The sequence below is a fragment of the Aquarana catesbeiana genome, linkage group LG12 (genome assembly GCF_042186555.1).
Source record: "Aquarana catesbeiana isolate 2022-GZ linkage group LG12, ASM4218655v1, whole genome shotgun sequence".
NCBI lineage: Eukaryota > Metazoa > Chordata > Amphibia > Anura > Ranidae > Aquarana > Aquarana catesbeiana.
In genome coordinates, this window is record NC_133335.1 from 165,079,654 (window position 1) to 165,103,204 (window position 23,551).

Sequence of the window (23,551 nt, forward strand, 5' to 3'; positions counted from 1 at the left end):
CTCACTGCAACTAAAGCAGCTCCAGTCACCTCACAAGATACAGCATCAGGGCGCTCTCACAGACAGAAAATGTCACAGCAAGACTCTCCATTTGAGTCAGATACAGAACAAATCCTCTCACAAACTTCTCCACAAGCCTCCTCAGCATCCCCAGTAATATTATTACAATTTGAAAAGATGCTTCATAAGGCTTTAAAACAAACCTCAGACCAAATAACAAAAAGCCTAACCAAAGAAATAAGAGAGCTGGGAAACCGCACCGCAGCCCTAGAAATAAAAATGGATGAAATTGAAATTACAACCCAAGTAAATATAACAGAATTGGAACAATTAAAAGAAGAGAATTTAATACTTCAAACTAAGCTCGAAGATTACGAAAATAGAGCCAGACGTTCAAACTTGCGCATAAGGGGAATACCTGAAACTGTGACAGACCTGCAATCTACTATTACTGCTCTATTACAAGAACTAAAGCCAGATATCCCTATTGAACGTTTAGAATTGGACAGAGTACACAGAGCCCTCACAGCCAAAAAGAAAGATGGACCCCCACGTGATATAATCACAAAATTTCATTATTACAGAACGAAAGAACAAATACTAATTGCTGCAAGAGAAAAAAAGGAACTTAATTTTCAAGGACACAATTATCAAATTTTTGCTGACCTATCCCAACTTACTATTACTAAAAGACGATCCATGAAACCCCAACTAATGGAACTGCAACGCCACAACATTATGTATCAATGGGGCTTCCCCTTTTCAGTCAGATTTAACTACCAAGGTACAATTTACAGAAGCAGATCAGCAGATGAACTACAACAAACCCTTTTAAAATTAAATCTGACAGAACCCACAAGCAGCAACTCTCCCACACGCTGAAGAAAGGCATCATCTTCACCTTCAGGCAGCACTCAGAAAATTTCAGAACAAAATGGGAATCATCATTCTCACAAAAGAGGCCGTTATGCCACATCATCCATGGACCAAGAAGATTCAATGGACTGACATCCTAATTCCTGATATCTCTTCATTTATTATACTAAGAGATGGTTCTCTATAAAAAACCTGTATTTATAACTGAATGTAACTGCATTCTGATAGTCACACACTGTGTGGGATCATGTTACATTCCAGTTATATTTCTTATTACTTCTGATTCATATAGCCTTAGAATATATAAGTGAAACAAGGAAATTCTTGTTCAGTTATATATTATCAGGTAATAACAATAGATTTATTACTTTTTAGGACAAATATGTTCAATAATCCAGAAGTAATGGAAGCTTTTTCTTTCTTTTCTTAAAAAAAAAATTTATTATTACCTAACTAGTTCCTAGAATTATGTTTTTGTTTATTCTAATCTGAAGCAATACAACCTCAATTTTATGAGTTAACATATCTAAACAGTTACATATGAATAAAAAATGTAATTGTTTACTCTAAAAGGGTTAAAATCCCAAAATAATTCAAACTATCTTCATCAATACCAAAGTTATTAACAGTACCTTTCTAACTGAATTATTTAGCCTAGGGCAAGACTAACCATATACAACCACCCTGGAATAAATAATTTCAACAAAAACTATATTCTGCACTCCAATTAATGAAACATCATTTTGATGTCTTTTGACATAGCACTTCTCTCCTGTAAGCGGAAGATCCGTGTACCCCCATTAGCCCTCCTCATTCTCCCAACCATATTATGTGGGAGTGTGACGAAGGCACTTATTCCCCTGAGAGAGATATTTATTCTCTTTCACGGGTAAATTGTGATTACTTGCAAAAAATAATTTATACAATGTATCATCTAATCTCATATGTTTTTTGTTTACTCTTTACTCCAGAATTCACTGGTTTCTTTTCTATCTATTCATCTCTTCAGTCCACACAGGTTGATCTGCGCAGTCAGCTCTGCATAACAAAAAGTAAGTCAAAACTATTTGATCTGTTGCCATGGCACCACTGAATATACTTTCCCTGAATGTTCAGGGAATAAATGTCCCTCAAAAAAGGACCAAAGCCTTCCGTACTTTTCATAACAAGAAGGCTCACATAGTATGCCTCCAAGAAACACACTTCACCAAAGATTCTACTCCAAAATATATTTCTCCTTTTTATCAACAAATTTACACGGCTTCTGCCTGTACCAAGCAAAGGGGAACTCTAATTGCATTTCACCGATCCACACCATTCACCTTATCATCAGAAATTAAAGACCCAGAAGGTAGATACCTGATACTCATGGGTTATATAATGGATACAGCAATCACAGTGATTTCCTACTACGCTCCTAACAAACAACCTACACCATTCCTCTCACATATATTACAAGTGATTAATACACACAAAATAGGAACAGTGATAATGTGTGGGGATTCGAACCAGGTCCTCCTCCCATTTCTAGATAAATCACCTTTTACACCATCCAAAATAACCTCTAGATTACCTTTTTCTCAACTTCTTTCCAAATACAATCTGGTAGATTCGTGGAGAGAAAGTAACCCAATGAAAAAGAAATTCACTTATTTCTCGCACCCTCATCAAACCTTCACCAGAATAGATCATATTTTTCTAACAATAGGAATGATACCAGAAATTATTGCATCAGATATAATTCCGATTCCGTGGTCTGACCATAATGCAGTATACACTACTATAGCCTCAGCCATACCAAAAGCGCATGACCCAACGTGGTACTTACCGGACATAATGCTCAAACACCCACTACATCAGATGGCCATTGAACAAGCTTTAAAGGAATACATATCAATTAATAATACAACAGACATCTCCCCAATAACACTGTGGGAAGCTCATAAGCCTGTCTTGCGTGGTACAATACAAAGACAAATGGCACTATTTAAACGGGAACGCAAAAATCTAGCAAAAAAACTAGAACTCAATTTTAATGTAGCCTACATATCATTTCAAGATAATCCAGCTCAGAGTACAAAATCTCATCTGGAAAAATCTAGATTGGAATACGATCTATTTCTCACTGAGTCAGTTGATAAATCCCTCAAACGCTCCAAACACAATTTCTACATGAATACAAACAAACCAGGTACATATTTGGCTCGGGCATTAAATTCAACTAACAAATCTTTCAAACCAATACGTTTGAAATTATCAAAAATGTTTACACTTGTAATCCAGTTAAAATAGTCCATAAATTTCACTCACATCTCGCAACTTTATACAAGACAAACAATGAATTTAATCCTACAGAGGCTGAATCCTTCTTCTCAAAAATAACCTTACCTGAGTTATCTCAGAATCAAAAAAGCAGTTTGGATGAGCCTATAACTATAGATGAAGTTGCTAACGCCATAAAAGACCTAAAACTTAACAAAAGACCAGGCCCAGACGGCTACTCGGCTTTATACTATAAAACATTCTCAGAAATACTCTTTCCCATTCTCACTGAAACTTTTAACAAACTTCTAGATGGACATTCTTTTCGGCAAGAAACACTAATGGCAATTGTTTGTATGATCCCAAAACCCATTTCTGATGATACTTCCTGTGTGAATTATCGGCCTATCTCTCTGTTAAACCTCGATATTAAATTATTAGCAAAAATAATAGCAAAACGCCTCAATAGCATTATAGGAAAATTAATACATAGAGATCAAGTAGGCTTCATGCCAAATAGACAGGCAGGCGATAATATACACAGGGCAGTGTTATTGGCACATATTGCTAAAAAACGGAAAATCCCTTTATGTTTTCTATCTCTCGATATTAAGAGGGCATTTGACACAGTATCCTGGCAATATATGCAATATTCATTACAAAAATGGTGTTTTGGACCCCACTTTTTAACATGGATCAAAGCATTATATAATAAACCCAAAGCCTATATAAAATATGCTGGATACAAATCTGAAGCCTTTAATATCGAAAGAGGTACCCGACAGGGTTGCCCATTATCTCCCTTATTATTTGCCCTTATACTCGAACCCATGGCCCAATACATCAGAACAAACCAAACTATAACTGGCATTGAAGTAGGAGGTATTACACACAAATTATGTATATTTGCAGACGATATATTACTTTTTCTATCATCACCACAGGTCTCTGGTCCTAACTTAATACCAGCTCTTGATGGATTTGCAGCCCTATCCGGCCTTATGATTAATCCTAAGAAATGCCTAGTGCTTAATATTTCACTCACAAACATGGAAATGATCCCGGCTAGGGCTGCACTCCCATTCACATGGGCAGAAAAATCAATCCCATATCTTGGAATTCATTTAACAGCATCTCATTCTGACTTATTCTCAACCAATTATCCTCCTGTATTAAGACAGATCACAAATCTAATAAAACAATGGTCGCAACTTCCTTTATCCTGGATAGGGAAGATTAATGCAATCAAAATGACTATTCTACCCAAATTGCTTTATCTATTCAGAGTCCTCCCTATTCCAATTCCTTCCTATTTTTTGAGAATAGTACAAAAAAGAGCAACTTCGTTTATATGGGGCTCTTCTAAACCACGTATACCTATACACACACTACATCTTCCCAAAATTAAAGGAGGCCTGGGATACCCTAATTTTACTAACTACTACAGAGCAGCACATTTGGCCAGTCTGTCCAAATACCATGCAAAACAGGAAATCCCATTATGGGTATTTATAGAGGCTTCAGAAAATGACCCTCTATTAATATCAAATTTATTATGGCTTGATCCTAAAGACCGCTTTAAAATTCATAATCCCATAACTAAACACTTCTTATCTCTCTGGGATAAACTAAAAACCAAATATCAGTTACAATCTCCACACAATCCTCTCCTTTCTTTTATCAGAAATCCGGCCTTTTATCCGGCATGGATCTACCCAAATTCTTTTAAAGCTTGGACAACGTCAGGCATTCAGACACTAAATGACTTCATAGCATCTAAATCATTCCTTTCATTCCCATCGCTTAGAGAAAAATATGATCTACCAAACTCTGAGATATTTAGATATCTCCAAATCAAAAATTTCTATACACCATTCCTAAAGGGGGATACACCATTATCCCAATTATCCATTTTTGAATCAATCTGTACAAAAGATCCATTTGCTAAAGGTACAATTTTATCACTTTATAATCAATTATATGGAGTAGCAAATCTTAATAGACCCTCTTACGTTCAGAGGTGGGAGGAGGACCTGGGACGAACTTTAGAAGACACGGACTGGTCTAACATATGGCTCACATCTAAGTCATCTTCACCCAACATCTTAGCACTGGAGACAAATTATAAAGTCCTAACTCGCTGGTACCTTGTACCCGCTAGAGTGGCAAAATATTCACCTAATACCTCAGCTCTTTGTTTTCGAGGATGCCCAGAAATAGGCACATATTTACACATATGGTGGACGTGCCCAGTAATCCAAACCTTCTGGAAGGAAGTCTTCGTGATTGCATCTAAAATATTTAAAAAAATAATACAACCAGATCCATATTTAACTTTACTTAATCTAAAACCGGAATGGTTAACACTCTCTCAATTCAAACTTATGATCCAACTAATAACGGCTGCAAAACAAACAGTGGCCAAGGCATGGAAATCTCCTACATTGGTACTAGCAGAAACAATACACAGAATGAATAATACAATGTCCCATGCTAAGATGGTAGCCATCGATCAAAATCAAATTCCAAAATTTGAAAAACTTTGGCATCCTTGGATAAAACAACAGTTCCTGTCAAACTTCAATGACTCTGTCCTGTTGCCATGGTAACAGATTAAATGACTTACAGAGACACCCATTCTAAGGCTTCAAAGAAAACTAAAAAGAATAATAAACTGACGAGCGGGACAACCTTGTGGACCATACCTCTACCTTTCAACCCTTTTTCTTCTTTCTCTTTCCTTTTCTCCACCTTACGATTAAAGCTCATTATCAGAATTTATTTGACCTATATACACTCTACTTGTAAACAATATGTATAGTAGGTATAAATCATTTAAATACCTACAAAAGTAACTAAGGAAATGATATATATCTTTAATTTAGGTTTACGTGAACCCAATGTTTAATATTTGAAATTTCATGATATTTACCTATATAAACCCTACTGTAAAACAATGAGCTTACTTTATAGATCCTTGTAAACTTACTTTATGTATCTTTATAACATTGTATACTCAATAAACTTCTTTTGACAAGGAAAAATCCTTATGGGAGAGGATTTCTATACATCCAAAAGTATACTAGTATAATAAGAAGTTTCACTCAAGAAGATATACTTTGAGGATACTTTTTGATCCTGCCATAAAACCTAACAAACTAATCTACTACTAATCAATATTTTTTTAAAATTTCATTTGAAGAACTCCCGATTTACATATGTATAGTCTGCTTTCTTTGAAATATGCCTTTTTATTTCCCTAGCCATCACCTCCTGTTTGCAGAGGTTTACTTATGGGTTCACACCTGCGAATGCACCCACCCTCCAATTAGATGCGAGAACCCCAGTGGGGATTCCCACAATCAGCTGCGAGATACAGCCCCATTGAAAGCAATGGGAGGCTGCCGGTTCCAGTAGTTAACTGCTGCTACTTGCATTAAATCTCTCATGCAGGCAGTCTTCATCCAGGGCTGATCACTTAAAAAAAAAAAAGGCTTTAGATACATTGGAAAATAGTGCTAGTTTTAAAAATAATGAACATTATAGCTTTGTGAATTGCTCCTTTATTCCTCCCTGGGCATTGAAGACTCTGCAATAGCTAGTTAGTAGTTACTTTTATAAAAGTAACTGCATTAGCAAAGGAATATCACATTATGTCGTACTGAATTTTAAGGAGACGTCAAACTAGATCAACTGGTCTCATTGATCAGTGTCAGGAAGAAGCACCATCTGTTTTGCATACTAAATGCAAGATCCTCCTTTTCTGCAGCCTTCATTGGAATAGCAGTTGGGGTCCAAATGGTTGTTGTGCAGCAACACAGATTGTTCTTATTTCACGATAGTGAGAATGGGCAAGTTTTTAATAAGCTATGTAATTGAAGCCTGCAACATTTTCAGTGCTTTTTACGAAGCATAAATGCTGGATTCACAAACTACTGCTGCGTTACTGCGTGTGCGTTGTGTCAAGGTGGTCCATTTATTTTAAACGGGCAGCCAACGGAACACAACAAACCCAACAGTGCACATGGCCCTTTGGTTGACACAGTGCACAATGGATAACATGTGATGTGACACCTTGGTCTTGACTATATAGTGTGTTTAGGGTGCCATTCGCAATCATTGGACAGGCATTGCAGGACCCAAGCAGTGCTCTGTAATGTTGTTTCATGCCTTCTGTCTATTCACACCCTCCCCTTTTCACCCAGGCATTAGGGGGGTATACCTCTGCATCCATTTCATCTGCAGACACAGTCACAAAGTGCCCCTCTGGTGATAGCTGGAAAAGAGGCATGTAGATGGTTAGTATATGTTCAGCCATCAATGAATAGTGCTGAAAGCAATGCAAGATTTACCTCTCCCTCTTCTGATGGGGAACCGCTGGGTGCCACTGGAGGTGATGGTGTGATCCCCTCTTCCTCCTCCTCCTCCTCCTCCATCACGCCAGCTGTGTAGGAGCCAGACATGGAGGACACTGTGTCTGTGCTGAGCTGGGACTGCTGGCTGTGGGACGAGGCCATGGACATTACGGACTGTGCCAGGCTACTGCTCAAAGGGTCTGCGCAAGAGATGAGGGTGGAATGGGGCAATGGAGGAAGTAGTGACAACGAAGGATAAGACAGAAGAGGGAAAACAAGATAAAACAGGTGAAAAAGATGAGAGTGAGGATTACAGTACAGGGTACAGAGAAGAGCGAGGCACAGAGCAAGGAATGGTAAGCAGGGGAACAGAAATAAACCAGTATATGGCAGGGTGAGAGATGGGCAGAAAAGGGACGGGTGAGGAGTACAGTTAAATGGTTACAGAAGCATAAAGCAACAGAATTCTCAAAGCTGGTGTAAGAAATGTTTCAGTCATAGCAACAAACAATGTAAAACAAAAAGAGCTCCAACAACCCACCCAAAAAGGAAAAGCGAACAACTGCCTAAATATACATAAGAAATAAAATATCTACATTCACGAGTTACTTTCCAGAAACAATGAATGACATTCATTTTGATGAGAATTTTCGTGTGAAAACGCATCAGTAAAAATAAGAGTAATAAATCATAAATGTGACTGGTACAGTTATATTTTTATTTTGAATAGAGGAGGGATGGGTTACAGTTCGAAAGATTTTCCTTTAATCGTGTCCTGGTGACTATCATCTACAGGATAGAAAGTTAAAGTGTATGTCTGGGTAAAATAAAATAAAAATATTCAGTACATCTCTGCAATACATATAGCAATTTAAAGAGAAAAAAACATGGGGGAAAATATCAGCAAATCCTGCCAGAAATGTGGTATGCATATAACAACCCGTTTCAGCACAGTTATCAGTTAGGAGCTGTTCTGTAGACCAGCAAGGAAGAACTGGGCAGGTCCAATAACACGGCATGGGATTTATGTAATGCAGAGGCACCGTGTTGTCAGACCAGACAGGAATTTAGCTCACTGGATTTTTGGCAGGTCAACTAGTATTTTCTGTAATTGTATCATTATTTTAAAGGAATAAAACATGGGGAAATTGTACATGCATACCAGAAATATACCGATTTTTTTTTACCCTGATAAACACTTTAAGAAGAAATCTTCCTATCGGCGACACAACAAAAAGTAACACTCTCAAAAGAGGTTCTAATCCTTTCCTACTTTAGCCAAAAAAAAAAAAAAAGTTGGTTGAAGTTCCATTTACAGTGGGGACAGAAAGTATTCAGCCCCCCTTAAATTTTTCACTCTTTGTTATATTGCAGCCATTTGCTAAAATCATTTAAGTTCATTTTTTTCCCTCATTAATGTACACACAGCACCCCATATTGACAGAAAAACACAGAATTGTTGATATTTTTGCAGATTTATTAAAAAAGAAAAACTGAAATATCACATGGTTCTAAGTATTCAGACCCTTTGCTCAGTATTTAGTAGAAGCCCCTTTTGATCTAATACAGCCATGAGTCTTTTTGGGAAAGATGCAACAAGTTTTTCACACCTGGATTTGGGGATCCTCTGCCATTCCTCCTTGCAGATCCTCTCCAGTTCTGTCAGGTTGGATGGTAAACGTTGGTGGACAGCCATTTTTAGGTCTTTCCAGAGATGCTCAATTGGGTTTAAGTCAGGGCTCTGGCTGGGCCATTCAAGAACAGTCAGAGTTGTTGTGAAGCCACTCCTTCGTTATTTTAGCTGTGTGCTTAGGGTCATTGTCTTGTTGGAAGGTAAACCTTCGGCCCAGTCTGAGGTCCTGAGCACTCTGGAGAAGGTTTTCGTCCAGGATATCCCTGTACTTGGCCGCATCATCTTTCCCTCGATTGCAACCAGTCGTCCTGTCCCTGCAGCTGAAAAACACCCCCACAGCATGATGCTGCCACCACCATGCTTCACTGTTGGGACTGTATTGGATAGGTGATGAGCAGTGCCTGGTTTTCTCCACACATACTGCTTAGAATTAAGGCCAAAAAGTTCTATCTTGGTCTCATCAGACCAGAGAATCTTATTTCTCACCATTTTGGAGTCCTTCAGGTGTTTTTTAGCAAACTCTATGCGGGCTTTCATGTGCCTTGCACTTCCGTCGGGCCACTCTGCCATAAAGCCCCGACTGGTGGAGGGCTGCAGTGATAGTTGACTTTCTACAACTCTCTCCCGACTGCATCTCTGGAGCTCAGCCACAGTGATCTTTGGGTTCTTATTTACCTCTATCACCAAGGCTCTTCTCCCCCGACAGCTCAGTTTGGCCGGAGGAAGGGTTCTGGTCGTCCCAAACGTCTTCCATTTAAGGATTATGGAGGCCACTGTGCTCTTAGGAACCTTAAGTGCAGCAGAAATTTTTTTTGTAACCTTGGCCAGATCTGTGCCTTGCCACAATTCTGTCTCTGAGCTCTTCAGGCAGTTCTTTTGACCTCATGATTCTCATTTGCTCTGACATGCACTTTGAGCTGTAAGGTCTTATATAGACAGGTGTGTGGCTTTCCTAATCAAGTCCAATCAGTATAATCAAACACAGCTGGACTCAAATGAAGGTGTAGAACCATCTCAAGGATGATCAGAAGAAATGGACAGCGCCTGAGTTAAATATATGAGTGTCACAACAAAGGGTCTGAATACTTAGGACCATGTGATATTTCAGTTTTTCTTTTTTAATAAATCTGCAAAAATGTCAACAATTCTGTGTTTTTCTGTCAATATGGGGTGCTGTGTGTACAATAATGAGGGAAAAAAATTAACTTAAATGATTTTAGCAAATAGCTGCAATATAACAAAGAGTGAAAAATTTTAGGGGGTCTGAATACTTTCCGTCCCCACTGTAATTTTGAAAAATAGGTAATAGGGACAGCATGTGTGTAAAATATCATGGTGTGAAAACTGTTCTTGTAATAATTTCAAAATCAAAGATTTGTTCTTCAGTGGGAAACTGCTCTACTGTACTGTTCATCTTATTTAGTAATCAACAAATGAAGATTCCTTCTGATATTCATGCAACATTTTTTATCTTGCATAGAATTCAAACTATTCGCTTGTTTGAAGTAGGGAATGAGTAATTTTAAAGTGCTTTGGGATTTGGAGCTATGGACTATTTTGTCCATAAGAATGCAGAACTTTTAACACAGGTTCAGCACTTCCATGGTTAATATTTAGTTTGCATTTCTTTAATGTAAAAAAAGATTAAAATAAACATGCAACCCCCCCTTCCCCAGAGCTAAATGGCTTGGAATTTCAGGAATGCAGCACCCTATCTTTATGCTTATGGGCACCAGGCTCTTAGGCACCCCTCAGTGCCCAGGAGGGGGTGCCAGCAAGGGAGGGGACGGGGCCTTTGTCCCACCTACAGTATGTGCCACACATTGGAGGCAAGTTGGTTGTCGTCCCCTTACCAGTGAACTGACTTTAGGGGTCTTTTAGACCCCAAACCAGTTCTCCAGGGTGTGTTCTATGACATAAAAAAAAATTTAAAAAAAGACATCACATAAGTGCTTTTCTGTTCTTTTTTAAACAAATATGTAATTTCCAGGGCCCAGTGATGTTTGCAGATATCGTATATCATTCGATCCATCACTGGCAGGTCAGAGAAAGAAAGGAGAAACATAGTTCTGCTTCCTCATTGCTCAAACATATCCATGTGTCCCAAAACATGGGGTGCAGCCTTGTCCTGATACCAATCCAGGGGGTTAGTAAATGTAAAGAGAAAGGATAGCCGCTACTTCTGACCAGCCCCGGTGAATAAACAATAAAGAGCGGCCTCAGCCTACATGTCTCCACCAAACCACACACCCTGATGCATTTTAACCTGCCCACCGGGACAACCTATGAGACATGGTGCAAGACATCTGAAACAAATTATAAAAACTAGGTACTCTCACAAAAAAAAAAAAATTCATAAAAAGCGTCACTTCTCGAGTTCAGCCTCTATTTTAACATAGAGACTGATTTCTCATTATGCAATTGCTAGTGGCCTGTCTGCTGACCCTTTTGTTTCAGTTTTCTGAATCATTCTCCCAAAATAAGTATGCAGAAAAGGAACTCCTGACTTACCTCTGACTTTTGTGATCTGCTTTCTTTTTCCATGTCTGTGGTTCAGATGATATTAAAACCAGGGAAACAGTCAGGCAACTAGTATTACAAGAAACTAGCAATGGCAGCCATCACGTTCATCCAGTACCCACTGTGCTTACATTCATGGGTAATGAGTTGTCAGTGTCCACACAGCCAGTGTAGCAGTCTGGAGATTTTGAAACCCTTGTTTTTTTTTTCTCCTTCTTTCTGTAAGGCTTCTGTGATTGATCAGAGCAATACTGGTCAGTGCTGATACATAATTACTTTGACCAATCGGAATCACTCCGATTCGTCCCGAAAGCTCATCACCCATGAAGGTAAGTGCAGCAGGGCCTGTGGAGGGGGGGCTGCACCTTTTCATGTTTTTCTGAAAAAGTGGACTAGTCCTTTAACTTAATCTTCCCTTTTGACTTGAATGTATGAACACCCCAACAATGAACTTCTCTTATTTGCTCCCCCTTGGTTTGTTACATATACCTGCTGATCCTGCCCTGTGTCTAATCTACCAGCTCTTCTCTTATACTACAAAACGCCTCCCCCTAGATAAACTAATATTCAGTAGTTCTGCAGAAGACAAGGCTGACACCATTCCTTGCAATTTCAGTCTAGCAAACACTACGTTGTCTGCCATCCATCCACAATTAGGAGTTGGGTGTATTTAGTGCCTTTAGCCAGTTGTTTCTTTCACCTCACAGTGACTAAGTACAGGTAAGTGAAATAATGGAAATTGTGTACAACTGTGGTCCGGACACAAGTTTTTGGATTGACCAACGTTGTCAACTTCAATGGGCGAAGAAGTTTAAATGTGCATAATTTTGTATTACTTGAATATAGGGCAATAAAGAATTTTCTACAATAAAATACATTTACAGTATTACTTTATAAGCTACACTGCTTGGTTCTTGATATAGTAACCTACTATTTTCCGTAGGTTTCTCTCAACCTCTGTGATGTCATTTACTTGGTTATAAGATCTGCACCATTATCTTTGATGAGTCAGTGAACTTTCTATATAATCTTCCCTACTTTTTTAATATTACCTTTAACCAGTTGTGGATACTGGACATACTGTACATGTCCAAAAAACTTAATCGAGGTACACAGAATGTGTTTAGTACTTCCTGTTCTTCTCCCCCTTTGTACTTGTTAGTGTCAAAATCACAGTCGGGACCTAATGTTTAAATAGTAAAACCATTATAATATCTGCTGCTGTCAAAAAAATGTTACCGGATATATATATCTATATAGATAGATAGATATATATATATATCTATCTAGATATATATATATCTATCTATCTATCATCTATCTATATATAGATAGATATAGATATATATATATATCTATATCTATATCGATTTATATATAATATATATATATATATATATATATAATATATATATATATATATATATATATATATATATATAATATATCTATCTATCTATCTATCTATCTATCTATCTATAGATATCTATCTATCTATAGATATCTATATATATATAGATATCTATATAGATATCTATATATATATCTATATAGATATATATATATATATCTATATATATATAGATAGATAGATATATATATATATATATATATATATATCTATCTATATATATATATAGATATATATATATATATCTATATATATAGATATATATATCTATATATATAGATATAGATCTATAGATATATAGCTCTATATATATATATTAGAAACATTGTTACTTTTGTATCTGCTCGGTTTCACATTTTTGCAGATCAAAGGGATAAGCTTTAATCTGCATATGATGTCAGTTAAAACAAATGTAAAAATAACTTGTTTCTATTTATTAATTTACTTTACTGCAGGTGACCCTGCCAGGTCCTGAACCTACTTTACATTCCCATGGAAGCTCAAGATGTACAAAAATTCCACAGGAATTCTTTAACAATTCAGTATCAAACAAAAGCTAAAATATTAGATCTGGGCAGACTGACCCTTTAAAAAGTTGGAGCTGTCTTTTAATTCAGTAGGACACTTCTGATACTTTTGACTCCCTTACCACTATCTGAGTGGTTTTAGGGAAAACCCTCTGATACTCAGAGAGACAAAACGCAGAGTATGCAGAAGGAGGAGATTGTCAATGAAACGTCACAGCACTGGATGATTAAATCAAGTATCATTTTGCACACATGTTGCCTCTATCACCCTCCACCTCCCTGGTTGGATGACTACAGTGAAGACCTGTTATGTTTAAAAGTATATTAGTATGTATAATATATTCATATAGTATTCAGTGTTACTTTCTCTTTCTGAAAAACAGCAAACGGAATTACAGTACATACTCTATATACTTATCCTCTACACATACAGATGTCTCAGGCAAGATGACCAGACTGTCACTTTAACCAGCAATACCTATGATGGAGACCCTGTTCCCATCTGCAAATTTCAGCTGAGGTATATTGTGTGTTTTATATACTTTACTACTAAACTATATGTAATGCCAAATCATATCAAAGATGCAGAAAGCATGAACTTAATGCACTGTATTTGTACCTAAAAAATGCAATGTCAATGGGATTTTGCACACCTTCACCGGGTTAGCTATCTTTGTCCATTAGTGATGAGCTCAGGTGGGTTCAGATATGAATCAGAACCCGCCTGAGTTATCCCACCAGAAAGTTGTCAAAGCAGACAGAAAATCATAGGTGAAATAGGCCCAGGAGCAGACAAGGGTAGTGTATACATGCTGCTGTGGGGCGGGGAGCTTTTGCAGCCGATGATTGGCTGTCCGCGTAGACATTTTCCTGGTGGGAAAGCTAACCCGGGATCGGACTCATGTCCAAACCCGCCTGAGCTCATCCCTGGTGTCGATTTGTTCTGCTGATCATTTCACCTGTTGACCAACCTGTGGACCTTTGGAAGTCATGTGTTTCGCTGACTAATCATTTTATGACCAAGGAGCAGGAGTGGCCATAGAAATGTGCTGAAAACAGCCCTGATCACAGTGTAAATCCTGGGAGCCAAACATATGAAATTCTATCCAGTGACAAGTGTTATTTGACAGTGTTCATCTGATGATGTGTTGCAGCACTGTGTGAAAGGTTACTCTAAAATAGAAGTGTGTGTCATTCATCATGCGATCAAGTGTCTGAACAGATCTTTCTATTGACAGCAGTAAGGATAAGTTCCATTTTGGCCCAAACCCGTGGGAATGTCACAACAGCAGGCCTTGGAACTCCCAACCCTGCAACTGCACATAACAAGGGGAGGGAATGTTGGTGACATCATTGAACTAATATGGCTACATGGACACATTTGGTCAAAGAGATTATCCAAATATAGCCATGTGGTCATAATGGGTTACTGATGTCTCCAGCATTCCTGTCCCTTTGATATGTCAGGTTGCAGAGTGGGGAATTCCACTGCCATGGCTAAGTGGGCCAGCAGCCCGCTATTATGTGTTAGTTTCCCATTGGTTCAGGCTGAACCTTAGCTAATCCCTAGACAGCAGATAAGAGCAGCATTTCTTACACTTTCCATTTACTGTATGTATGTAATGGTGTTTCAGAGATTTCCACAAAGCATCAACAAAGGGTCTGGAGTGGACTCAGAAGGTGAAAAGCTTTGCCACACAAACCTGCAGCAAATATATAAAATGTAATCTGATATTTCTCACTATGAGGGACAGCTGCAACGTGACGCAAAGGGGGATTGTAATGACCACTGTCCTATGTCTCCAGTTAAACAGTGACCAGTGTAAAAAAAAAAAAAAAAAAGGCATGGATGTATACATGGTGGCCTATGTACATTTATGGCCTGTGACAGCATGAGCCCCTTGAGAGAATATAACATTTCATTGGTTAATCAAAAGGATTAATACAGAGTCCCTGACCTTCAGGAGAGGTGATGGTGGAGGAAAGGGGCGTTCCTGTACAGGAAGACTGGTCAATAGCTCCAGAAGAAGACAGAGTCAGGTTTTCGCTCTCTGGGGTAGCTCCATTCTCCTGGGGCAAAACACAAACAATAAATGTGAAGTTTATTTTCCAATAGTCCTTTAAGTTTTAGCAGGGCTCAAGTCTATTTTTTTTGTGTGTGGCAGTTTATTTCAAAGTTGTGCAATTTATTACAGTATAGCACTCTAAAATTCAAAAAGATAAGCCACATGAAGTTTTTTTTTTTTACAAGAACTGGCATTTTACTATATTGCCACCAATATAGTTGATAGAAAATGTCACCAAGGTAGACAGCAAGATGTAGTACCCAATATATCAAAATGGTGCCTGCAAAAATGTAAATGGTGTAAAGCCAGCCGTACATGAATCAAAATTAAGCCAGTTCAGCAGGGATCAGCTGAATTTTGATCCATGTATGCGCATGTTGTTTGTACACAAGTCTATCTATTAATCGATTTATGCACAACCAGCCTGCTGGAAAAATTTCTCTTGATCAGTGCATTCTGACAGCGGGAGTAGCTGAGTGGGAGGTATTCCCCTATCCACCTCAAGTGTGTAGATGGGGGAATCAAGTCATTTTCTTTCGTTCAACCTACTAGTTAAAAAAATAACTCACGTATGGCCAGCCTAAATGGTAGAATTAACTGCTTGCTGACCGCCGGCTGTCAACTGACGACCAGGCGGAGCAGCTCTCGTTGCGGGTGGGTGTCATATGACGGCCTCGCTTTCCTGGGCCACCAGGGGGTGCGCGCGCCGCCGATGGCGATCGCGCGTGCCCGCCGTGTCACTGGGCACTCGGTGCGTGTGCCCAGCGGCCGCGATGTCCGCCGGACACCCGCGATTGCCAGTAACACAGCAGGACCGTGGATCTGTGTGTGTAAACACACAGATCCACGGTCCTGTCAGGGGAGAGGAGACAGATAGTGTGTTCCCAGTACAGAGGAACAGCGATCGGTCTTCTCCCCTAGTGAGTCCCCTCCCCCTACAGTTAGAAACACTCCCTAGCAAACACAGTTAACCCCTCGATCACCCCCTAGTGTTAACCCCTTCCCTGCCAGTCACATTTATACAGTAATCAGTGCATTTTTATAGCACGGATCGCTGTATAAATGTGAATGGTCCCAAAAATGTGTCAAAAGTGTCCGATATGTCCGCCGCAATATCGCAGTCAGGATAAAAATCACAGATCGCCGCCATTACTAGTAAAAAAAAAAAAATAATAATAATAAAAATGTTATAAATCTATCCCCTATTTTGTAGACGCTATAACTTTTGCGCAAACCAATCACTATACGCTTATTGCGATTTTTTTTACCAAAAATATGTAGAATACATATCGGCCTAAACTGAGGAAAAAATTTGTCAGTCTTCTTTTGTTTATAGCGCAAAAAATAAAAACCGCAGCGGTGATCAAATACCACCAAAAGAAAGCTCTATTTGTGGGGAAAAAATGATAATTTCATTTGGGTACAGTGTTGTATGACCACGCAATTGTCATTCAAAGTGCGACAGCGATGAAAGCTGAAAAATGGCTTGGGCAGGAAGGGGGTGAAAATGCACTGTATTGAAGTGGTTAAAGAAAACTTGATAAAGTGCTGGCAGACTTGAATACTCTTTTGTATTGCAAATACTTCATCCTGACCGGATAAAAATATATTTTGTGGCTTATATGCTAAGGACTTTTTGCAGAGACCAAAAAAGGATATGGATTGTTAAAGAGGTTGTAAAGGCAGAAGGTTTTTTATCTTAATGCATTCTATGCATTAAGATAAAAAACCTTCTGTGTATAGCAGCTTCCCTCAGCCCCCGTAAAACGCCTCATCTTGATCTAGCGATGTGCACAAGTGCCTCGGTCGTCCAGGACTCTCCCTAATTGGCTGAGACACAGCAGCAGTGCCATTGGCTCCAGCTGCTGTCAAAGTCAGTTAGCCAATGAGGAGAGAGGCGAAGAAAAAATATGTAATGAAATAAATATTGTTACTGTTTGAAACAGAAACCATAGGCACTCAAAAATAATTCATAAATATATATACCTCAACATGTAACCATAGGCAATCAGAAGATGTTGTTGGTATATCTAACTCAATAGTTGATAATAACAAATAAATATAAATAAATGTTCAAGTGAACTCAGGGTGAGTATAAATGTTCATTCAGGAAAAAACACAATCAGCAATGATAGCAGACCTCCAACTGCTCTTCCAAACGATTGCACAAAGTCACCCGAAAAAGCTGCAGTAAACAGATTGGAATGAAGCCTGGACTGCCGACACTAAGATACAGCCTCGGGAGCCGCGGGCATCATACTCCACCCAAAAAACAGAAAAAGGGTATGGTGTAATACTGTGGGGTAAAGATCAATTGCACATAATGGCGCTACTCACAAAATGAAGATGCAAGACAGGCATTCAGAGTTGGTCAGTGATCGCCGCTAGATCAGCGTGCGCTCCACTGACTACAGGAAACAGCGTCACTGGTTTTCAGACGTGAGCCGGATATTGCGTCAACGCGTTTCGCCCCCCCTCCAGGGCGTCATCAAAGACATAAGTTATATAAGCTAAATTTATATTCACATTTAGCCCGAGGGCTTTCACACTGGAGCTGTGCGCTGGCAGGGCGTCAGAAAAAGTCCTGCCAGCAGCTTCTTTGGAGCGGTGAAGAATCAGTGAACTCACCGCTCCTCCACCTCTGCTCCCCATTGAAATCAATGGAGCAGCGCTGCGATACCACCGGCAAAACGCAGCTAGTGGCCGAATAGCGCCGCTAAAATGACAGTAAAGCGGCGCTAAAAATTTACCGCTGACGCCGGTGGCGGCACAGTGTAAAAGGGGTCTTATTCACAAAGGATCGTATCAGCATGTTACAGAAAATAGGATTTTTGTAATCACCATAAAATCCTTTTCTTAGAGTTCATTGAGTGATACAGGAAGTCTTTCACCTTCAGGTTATGCTGCTGCCTACAGGAGGATTGGACAGTCGGCTAAAACGTTTTATTATAGCACGTGAACAACAGTCAAAAAAACACCAATGCGTTTCGGTCATCAGGCCAGGCCAGCCCAAGACAGCTTCTCTTATTATCAGCATGCCTCAATTTTGTACCAAAGGGTGTAAACATATGCTTGGATAATGGTCTGTCTGAGCAAACTAGAAATAGTGGAACGAAAAACTGGTGTACAATTTCTCAGAAAATCGGGGATGACAAAGAGAGAATTTGTTTTTCTGAAAAAAAAACAGTTGTTGAGAGATAGACTCTTACCGCCCAAACCACAACTTGAGGGAAATTTCCTTTGGGGAAAACGAAGCCAGACAGAGGGATGGAAGAAAGATGACCTGGTTGAGGTGAAAGGCAGACATTAACAAAAAAGGTTACTTACAGCATAGGACCACCAGTTCAGACCCTCGCCTCACAGAAGTGATGGCTACAAGGAACATCACTTTGGAAGTGAGAAAGAAAAGAATGCATTTAAATAGGTTCAAATTGCAGGTTCTGAAGAGCAGTAAGAACCAAATTCAGATCCCAAAGAACCAAAGTCAAAGGGAAACAAATGGAGAGGGCTACATGGGCTACCACGGTCCTAAACAAGGAGTGAGAGGCCAAGAGTCTCTGAAATACCGTAGAAAAGACAGAAACCTGACCTTTGACAGTGCCAAATGCTGGTCCAGATATAGGAAGGAGAGACTTCATGCCAAAGAGAACTTGTAGAGTATAAGCCCTGAGATTTACACAAAGTAAAGAATGCATTCAATTTCTGATATTCCCTTCAGGAAGTAGACTGCTTAGCTTTTAACATTGTAGAAATCACAATTACAAAGATTTTTCTGTCTCCTAAGACCTAGGCTTCAACAGCCATTGTGTTAAGGCAGCGACTATGAAGCAGGATGGTAAATTAGTCCTTGAGACAAAAAATCCAGATGAGCTGGTAGAGCCCACGGAGCATCCACTAGGAGTCTTACTAGGTAAAAGTACCAAATCCATCTGGGCAAATTCAGAGCAATAAGGATCACCAGAATACTCTCCATCTCCATACAAAGCAGGCATTAAAAAGGTTTCAGAGGAAGAAATGCATATATCAGGGGTGTACTATTCCACAGAGTCACCAGAGCATCCACTAAAGAGTCCCTGTACCTGGAGACAAATCTGTACAGTTTTATGTTGAGCAAGAAGGCTAGGTACAAAACACTTGGCATTAGCCACCTGTGACACAGTTCCTGGAATACCCCTGGGTGTAAGGACCAGTACCCTGGGTCTAGGCTTTCCCAGCTGAGAAAGTCTGCTTGCCAGTTGTCCATGGCTGTGATCTACATAGCAGACAATGGTAGAATATGACATTCTACACAGGACAGCATCTGATGGATCTGTCTTGCTGCGGCAAGACTTCTGGTTCCTCCATGATGGTTGATATACATAACTGCCGCAGTGTTGTCCAACTGAAATCAAATCAATTGACCATCCACGAGGATGGTCCACTGCTGCAAAGACAGCCAAATTGCGCTCCAGGATGTCGATCAGGAGATGATTGTCCTTTGATGACCAAGTCTTGGGATTCCTACCCAGCGCAATAGGCAGGCCCCCATCTTGGGGATCTTCCAAAAAACTGGGCAGAAGAACTTCCCTCGATTCGAGAGTCGGATTCCAGAGCCTCCATCCAGGGACAACCTAGTCTTCTGTGCCAAACAAATCAGTCTGTTCAGGGACTGGACTGACTTGTACTATGATGATATAATTTAGTATTTTAGAGGTCAGGGGTGAAACTGGACAAAGGGCACTGCCTCAAAGAAACCTACCATCAGACTCAAGACTTTAATACAAAAGCAGAGAGCTGGATGATTTTTGGACTTTAGAGCAAGAGTCTGAGACCTGAGAGTCTGAAGTTTCTTTTATGGGAGAAAATTTTTTTTGTATGCACTAAGTCAAGGACTAAACCCAGATACTCCATACAATGAGATGGTACCAGCGACAACTTCTGAAGGTTTAGGATCCATCCGAATTGCGGTAATATTTGGAGAAACAATGTCACGTTGGCCGACCAAGCCTATGCTGACTGTTTACTCAAGAAGAGGTTATCGAAGTCACAAAATGGGGATGCCATGAGAACACTGCAGGGCTATTACTGGGTCCAGCACCTTGGTGAAATAGCAAAGTAGAGGTTCCACAGCAAAGCGTAGGAAATGCTGATGCGCTGGAAAGATGGGAACATAAAGGACTATGCCTTTGATTTCCACCTGAAGCTAGAAATTTTCCTTGGTTAAGGGAGGTGATGACATACCTTGTGGATTTCATACAGAATGCCTGAGCTTGAATTAAGACATTTAGTGCTTTTAGGTGCAAGATGAGGTGAATTCCCCAATTGGGTTTATGAACTGTGAACAGGCTTACGTAAACCCCTCTGAAAACGTTCTGCCACAGGAACTGGGGCGATGACAAGTTGATTCAGAAGACACAAGAGGGCTCAATGGAGATCTGCTAATCTGTACAGTGACACAGGAAGGAGGCCAGAAACCGAGGATGGGGAAGGGAGTGAAACTTCAATATGGAGACCATCTCCCAAAGGTTAACAAACTTTGGAAAATGGAGAAGCACCTTCATGATAAGGAAGGGTTTGTCAGATGATTGGCAGACTTTGAGCCCCAAAACTTGTGGGTAGACTGGGAGCTAAGCTTGGTGGGTCTGTACATGGATGCTGCTGGAGTGAGGAAATGTTAACAATAGTGAAAGGAAAGACTGCAAGTCTGTTCCCTGGGCTTCTTCCATTGAAGAAAATAGGTGTGCTTACCACATGTAGTGTGCTCGTTAATGGTATATAGCAGTTATGACGAACCTTGGCACCCCAGATGTTTTGGAACTACATTTCTCATGATGCTCAACTACACTGGAGAGTGCATGAGCATCATGGGAAATGCAGTTCCAAAACATCTGGGAGGCCAAGGTTCGCCATCACTAGTATATAGTGTAGAACTGAAGAGATGTCTCTTGATGGCCATGTAGATCGGACTCCAAAGTCTCCTCTGCATGTGTATGGACAAATGACCAATGGGGGAAATGAGTTAGGAAACCACCAGCAACCAAAAACAACTGTAACAGGTGAGGGTCAAATGGACAGATGTGACCAAAGTCACTGTAAATAGGCAGCAGAAATGGATCAAAGACTTGATATAATTGTTATCCACCACTATGTAAAATCTCATATATAATATTTTACAAAACATTAAATTCTGTTTGTATGCACTAAAATAAGGTTTCATGTATTTTTTATTGAAAATATAGGTTTGATAAACAGTTGCACAAATTTAACTACCATCTTTTTGTTTTACAAGTTCAACCCTTCAGAAAATATATACTGTTTTGAGAATTTTAACTATTCTTCAGGGCAAAAATGTGTATTTTGTTTAAGAAAATAGGCCAGTCAACAAAAGAGTTAAGGATGCTATGATTCACTTGTTCAATGACTGCTATATGCAACAGAATGCAACCCCTGCATGTCAACCCTAAAATCCCACGAATTCATAGAGGTGGATAAATGAATGCATTGATTATGAGCACTTTGAAACCCTTTACTGACCTCGGCAAGTTGAGGTGTTTTTTTCCTGGGACTTCGAATCTCAGCTTCACTAAATGATTTCTCCATTTCATCTTCTTGTAACACAGAGGAATTCTGGGAAATTGACCTGGAAAGGAATGGTATTGTCTAAATTCCACAGAGACTGAACAATGACAGACTGCATATCATTCAATAAACAAGCCTGGGCATTTTTATAAAAAATACTATTGCAAACAATGTACATTGATGTACCTGGAAATACTTTTCTTCAGCTTTAGAGCTTGGCTGCCACATAGGTGCTGCAAAGGTGAGTGCATCCGTAGGTGGGGGAGCTGAATATCACTGCCATATGACGGGAGCACGCCAGGCCGCCGAGAATCCCCTAGAGCCCTCAATGGAGGGGCAGATGGTGATGGAGTCAGGGGTCCATTCAAAGCTTCCAGGAGGGAAACCACCTCATACCCAGGGGGAACATGTTCAGCTGACTGATAAAGGGAAGGTAATAAGAGAAAAGAAAGAATTAGTAGGAATAGGGATAATACATTGGAACAGCCATATAATGAGAGTTATAGGAAATGTAGAGGTAGAGAGGTAGACTAATGACAATGGTGAGAAGTGTATAGCAAAAAAAAAAAAAAAACAAGTTGTTCATGTTTTGTTGATGTACACAAGTAACCCCCCCCCCACCAAATTTTTTTTTCTATCTTTGAAGTGTGACCCACCTTATTATAGTTAAATAAGCCTGAAAAATAACAAAGAGAGCACCTGCTTTGCCCTCACTGAGGAAAGTACAAGGTTAACTTTAAATTCCCCCTTCTCAGCAACACATTTACATTGCACACCAGACACTACGTTCAGAAGCATAAAAACAGAGCCCTGTATAAGCTCTGAATCACTCCAATGATAGACTTTCCCTGCTCTCATATGACAGCATTGTGCCAATCTCCAAGCAGGTTATTCACATGCTCCCCTACACCTGAAAATACCCAGCAGTTGAATGGAGCAGTGGGGAAGTGAAGAAAAGGTGCGCACTAGGTGCTAAGGAGGGGAGCAATAAAACATGCCAGATGCTTTGGCCTACCTGGCCAAAGCACATCTCTTTAGGCTTCTTTGTAAAGTTAACTCCTGTTTATTTAAATCTAGTCCTTAACAGCCACAAAGGGCATCAGGTGACTTTGTGCACCAAATGCCTTTGAAAACCTAGATATTTCCTTGTAAAAGTAATGGTGACATCAACACTGTGCTGTACTGTATACAAGATCAACCACCCTGCACAAGGAGAGAGCATAACAGTGATCAGTCTTTATTACAGGAATCTCCTGCACAAAGAAAAAGCGCAGATCCTTTTTATGCTTTATTACTGCACAAACATGGAGACAACACACAAAAGCACCAATATCCAAGTAGGA

General features: G+C 39.6%; 1 protein-coding gene across 6 annotated transcripts in view; it reads right to left on the minus strand.

The window, feature by feature from the left end:
* The window catches only part of RNF157 (ring finger protein 157), a 136,602-nt gene that overhangs the window by 33,159 nt on the left and 79,892 nt on the right, over nucleotides 1-23,551 (minus strand). For all 6 annotated transcript variants that reach the window (XM_073606160.1, XM_073606158.1, XM_073606159.1 and 3 more), the window contains exons 13-17: nucleotides 22,395-22,627; nucleotides 22,164-22,269; nucleotides 15,543-15,654; nucleotides 7,491-7,693; nucleotides 7,361-7,414 (exon numbers count right to left, since the gene is read on the minus strand). In XM_073606160.1, coding sequence (XP_073462261.1) covers nucleotides 7,361-7,414; nucleotides 7,491-7,693; nucleotides 15,543-15,654; nucleotides 22,164-22,269; nucleotides 22,395-22,627 — 708 coding nt within the window. The remainder of the gene's footprint in view (nucleotides 1-7,360; nucleotides 7,415-7,490; nucleotides 7,694-15,542; nucleotides 15,655-22,163; nucleotides 22,270-22,394; nucleotides 22,628-23,551) is intronic.